The 5,374-nt window shown below is 36.1% G+C and overlaps 1 protein-coding gene across 12 annotated transcripts in view; it reads left to right on the top strand.

Moving 5' to 3' along the window:
- LOC106871743 (brefeldin A-inhibited guanine nucleotide-exchange protein 1) overlaps nt 1-5,374 on the top strand; it is a 171,554-nt gene that overhangs the window by 130,032 nt on the left and 36,148 nt on the right. For all 12 annotated transcript variants that reach the window (XM_052970066.1, XM_052970065.1, XM_052970068.1 and 9 more), the window contains 3 exons: nt 210-382; nt 1,730-1,890; nt 3,579-3,709. In XM_052970066.1, coding sequence (XP_052826026.1) covers nt 210-382; nt 1,730-1,890; nt 3,579-3,709 — 465 coding nt within the window. The remainder of the gene's footprint in view (nt 1-209; nt 383-1,729; nt 1,891-3,578; nt 3,710-5,374) is intronic.

The following is a 5,374-nucleotide window of genomic DNA, read 5'->3' on the forward strand; positions in this document are numbered from 1 at the left end:
ATATATATATATATATATATATATATATATATATATACATACACACACACACACACACACATACATATACACACATATACACACACATAAATATGCATATACACACAAGGACTTGTGTAAATCATACTTGTTGGCCATAAATGACCTAACACACTGTACCTTGTTCTTTTATTTTAATTTTGTATTTGCCTTTTCATTAAACCATATAGGTCCCCAACCATCCGTGACATGGTCGTCCGATGTATAGCTCAGATGGTCAACTCACAAGCTGCTAATATTAAATCTGGTTGGAAGAACATATTTAGTGTATTCCATTTAGCTGCCTCAGACCAAGATGAAGGCATCGTCGAACTGGCATTCCAAACTACTGGCAAGATTATCTGTAAGTATTACTCATGTTTAAGTCCATTGCTTCATATCCCCAGAACCTTAAATGGTTGACAAGAAATCTACCCCAATGGTTTTCAGTTTTTTATTGCTAAGCATCCCCTTTACTAAATGGTGTTTTACAAGAGTCTCCTCCTCATACATGCTTAACCCTTTAACATTTAAACTGATCACATCCGGCCCAAATATTCTACCTACTTTATGTTCAAACCAGCCAGATCTGGCCTCTCACACCTACCCTACAATGTCATTTTAAAAGTAAGAAATCACATCATCAATATCTCAAAGCTACAAGATATTGCATGATTAATTCAAAACAATGTGAATAAATAAGCATTGCTTTTGAGAAAGTGATCTGAATGTGCTGAAGGGTTAAAAAAAAAAGGCAAATTATTTTAAGCAAACAAAAGAATTTTCTGTATTAGTTTATCACCAATGTCTTCTTATGCTGTTCCAGCCAACAAGTACATTTCTTGTTTAGATATTTGTGTGGATTAATGACCTCTGTGTTACATTTTTATGGAAATTACTAAAAGAGAGGACTTATATAACAAATTCATGTTGAACCTTAACAAACTTGTGAGGATTTCTGTCAGCAAATAGTAAATACATAACATTGAAATTAAATTAGTTTGTATGAAGAAGAAAGGCTATTCTCAAAGCATTAGACTTATTTTCTCTCTTCATTGCCAGCTAATGCATTTCAGTTTGTGAACTATTTCTGTAAATTAATTACTATTAGTTGCTAATGTAATAAAAATACTCAGTGGCTACACTCTCTGAGTGGTTGGCGTTAGGAAGGGCATCCAGCTGTAGAAACTCTGCCAAATCAGACTGGAGCCTGGTGTTGCCATCCGGTTTCACCAGTCCTCAGTCAAATCGTCCAACCCATGCTAGCATGGAAAGCGGACGTTAAACGATGATGATGATGATGATGACAGACATAAGTGTGTGTTTGTGAGTAGCCATGCAGTAAACATCAACCCTTCCCTTGTAGTTATCAATTCTACTTTTAGCCAGTATATTTGTTGTAGCCATATTTATATAGTTATCATTTTTGCAACTAATTCCTCCCTAATTTCTACTTTAACTCTTTTAATGTCAAACTGCCTGAGAGCACTTCTGGTTCTATGATATAAAACTTGTTTGAAGTGACTTAAATTAAAACCTTCCATAAAATTTCATGTTACTTTACTTTTAATAATAGCAAAGTTATTTTATTAAATTCTTTATTTTCAAAATTAACTGAAACAAAGAATTAAGCCATTATGCTTGTGATAATAACCCTATTCACATGGTTTATTATTTCTTAAGGTAATTTTTTGCTAATTTCTACTTTCAGCCAGTATATTTGAAAAGCATTTTTCTGCCATCATCGACTCGTTTCAAGATGCAGTGAAGTGTTTGTCGGAATTTGCCTGCAATGCTGCATTTCCTGACACTAGCATGGAAGCTATACGCTTAATTCGCACCTGTGCCAAGTATGTGGCAGAGAAACCCATTGTGAGTTCTTGTGTTTTGCTTGGAATTTGGGGGATTTTTGTTTTGCTTTTTGCCAATCTCTATTTGTTTCAATGGCTTATATCCTCATTATCATTACCATGTCATGTTCATTGTCACTATTATTCTCATCATCACCATTGTAATTATTTTCATTATCGTGGCCGTTGCCAGTTCCACCTGACTGGCCTTCGTGCTGGTGACACGTAAAAGCACCCACTACACTCTCTGAGTGGTTGGCGTTAGGAAGGGCATCCAGCTGTAGAAACTTTGCCAAATCAGATTGGAGCCTGGTGTTGCCATCCGGTTTCACCAGTCCTCAGTCAAATCGTCCAACCCATGCTAGCATGGAAAGCGGACGTTAAACGATGATGATGATGATCATCATCATCATGACCACTAATATCTCCAAACTCTTCTTCACTGCAATTAATGGTCATGATATTCTTTTGCACTATTCATTGATCATTACTCTTCTGTAAGAAGTCAGGTTGACACAAGTCTGACCTCTAACAAGGGAATGGAATGTCAGTAGGGAGAAGTTTCAATGATCAGAAGTGGAGAGAGAGCTACCAATGGCTTGTTTTAAATGTATGCTGAAATACCTTGAAACTATTTTAAAATAATAATAAAATGAGTAAATATATCAGTTTATGTAGTCGACAGAAGCTTATTGTGATGCATTAGTGCTGTCTCCAACCCACACTACCAAATATCTAGATATGGTTATAATATAGAGGAGTAGTATAGTCACTGACTTATTATTTCTGTACCGTTGTAATGTTTATAAATATGATGTGAAGCACAGATGTGGCTGTGTGGTTGAGAAATTTGCTTCCCAGTCACATGGTTTCAGCTTCAGTCCTACAGGGTGACACCTTTACCCCAGGCTGACCAAAATCTTGTGAACGGATTTGGAAGATGGAAACTGTGTGGAAGCCTGTTTGTGTATGAATGTATCTATGTATGTTAGTGTCTCTTTGTCTTGACATAATATGATTGTTGTAAATGAATTTCATCCATTTACAATATTCTGTAAAAACCTATCTGGCCAAGGGGAAACATTACCTTGGAAACAGGTAAGGGTTAGCAACAGTAAAGGCATCTGGTTATAGATCATTTGTCTCAAAGTTCATGCAAGCATGGGAAAGTGGATGTTAAAACAATTAGGATAACAGTATATTTCTAATATCATAGGGTATGTTAAATTAACTATCATAGTTTTATCTTTTTATATTTACTGCCTTAACACTCATATTTTATTGAGATTGAAGGGAATGGAAAGTTAGTGATTATCCAATTCTGCACACACCATGAAAGATTTTGATTCTTAATAAAATAACTTTTGAACAAAAAAAATTGTGACAAGAATCATTAACCAAACCTTGGATGAAATGCCTTGTGGTGTTTGTATTATGTCTGTAGGTTCTCCAATTTCTAATCCTGTTGGGATCAATTTTGCCTTTCATTTCATCAGAGTTGATAAAATGAATATCTATTAATGTATTGGGCTTGATATAATCAATTGTACCTACCTCCTTTAAAATATGTGGCCATCCATCACAGTTGGTGTGTTGTAAATGTCTTCATTCCATTGTGATAATATTAACTTCAATTTACAATCTTAAGTGAAATAATTTGTCACATAAATCAGACAAAGGAATAAAAACATTTTGTTATTTCTGTTGTAGAGTTTCCGTGAACATGGTACTGAAGAAATGAATGTTCCAGAAGAAGGGAGAGTCTGGGTAAAAGGCTGGTTTCCGGTTCTATTTGAGTTATCCTGTGTTATAAACAGATGTAAGCTGGATGTTCGTACAAGGTGAGCTGATTCATCTGAAATATTCCCACCTCTTAGATGAAACAGATTTTGTATAAACCAACAACATGATTCATTATGTGATCACTTTGATCTGCTACAAATCCCACCTAAATCTCCGTCAAATTAAACCCTACTATCTTAGTAAAAAAACTATAAAAAAAAACATGTGCATGCTATACCTAAAACCAATTATCCAATGTCTGAATAAAAATCAGGATGGAGTTTACTGGAACACTATTAATCATAGGCCTGCCTGATTAAGGCTTTTCTTGAACCAACAATGACACAGTACTTGTGTTAAGAACTCAGGCCACAAAAATGTCAGCCTTTTAGATGGCATCCTCTTCACTCAGCCATCTCTATGCTTTTTCCCAATGCTTCAACGAGTAGGAAATTTCTTTCTTTTTTTTTTTTTTTTTTTTTTTTGTGTAGTTATTTTTACAAATGGATACACACCTTACCGTAAACCACATAACCATGACATAAGGTACTCAGTTTTTTGTATGTCCACAAAGTTATCTTGTTCAGGAGTTCAACAGCACATTAGCTGTTGTAAGTTTTGAACTCGTGAGATGATCTTCCAGGGTTGAAGATAGATCTGATACACAACCCAAATGATTTTTCTTAAAGTTGAATATGAATCATATACAAGATGGCCTTTCAAAGAATAAAAGAGATCTTCATATAAATACATATCCATCAAATCTCAGCTGTTTTCAAACAGCAGCCATAAACCATACCAAGAATATTTATTCAGTCAATGCTGGGTCTTCCTACTCATCACTTCCCAGTGTAGATGTCTCTGTAAGGAGGTTTGTCCTTTTGCAGATACAACAGTCATTTCTCACTGTACACCTCTTTTATTCATTAATTTTTTCACATTTTCATCAATGAAAACTGTGTCAGTTAATTTTGATAGTCGATGCTTCACTCTCACCTTGGCTATTAGCCTACCCTCAGATGGAATATCTCTAGGTTTACCTCTGTCTTAGCAAGTTTTTGTCTTTCTCTTTATAAATAATTATCCTAAAGTATAGGAGTACATGCCCTCCCCACACTATTTGTAAAGTTTTAATGTTCTCTAATCTTTCTACTTATTAGGCCATTGTTTCCCCATTTAACATTTATAAAATAGTAGAAGTGATCTTATCATGAACTCTTCTAAGCTCTCTCTCAATTAGCATCATCATCATTTAACATCTGTTGTCCATGGTGGCATGGGTTAGACAGTGTGACCAGAGCTGGCAAGCTTGGAAGCTACACCAGACTCCAGTTTGGTTTGGCATGGTTTCTATGGCTGGATGCCCTTTCTAATGTCAACCACTTTACAGTGGTTGACATTAGAAAGGGCATCCAGCCATTTACACATATATTGTCAATGTGAATACCCGTCAGAGGGTAAGTATCTTGAGAGAAAAGCTGAACATTAGAAGCATCAGTTGTGGTGTGCAAGAGAGACGATTGCGCTGGTATGGACATGTGGTGAGAATGGATGAGGATAGCTGCGTGAAAAAGTGCCACACCCTAACAGTTGAGGGAACCCATGGAAGAGGTAGGCCCAGGAAGACCTGGGCTGAGGTGGTGAGGCAAGACCTTCGTACATTGGGCCTCACCGAGGCAATGACTACTGACCGAGACCTTTGGAAATGTGCTGTGCGTGAGAAG

Source organism: Octopus bimaculoides, chromosome 8 (genome assembly GCF_001194135.2).
Source record: "Octopus bimaculoides isolate UCB-OBI-ISO-001 chromosome 8, ASM119413v2, whole genome shotgun sequence".
Taxonomy (NCBI): Eukaryota; Metazoa; Mollusca; class Cephalopoda; order Octopoda; family Octopodidae; genus Octopus; species Octopus bimaculoides.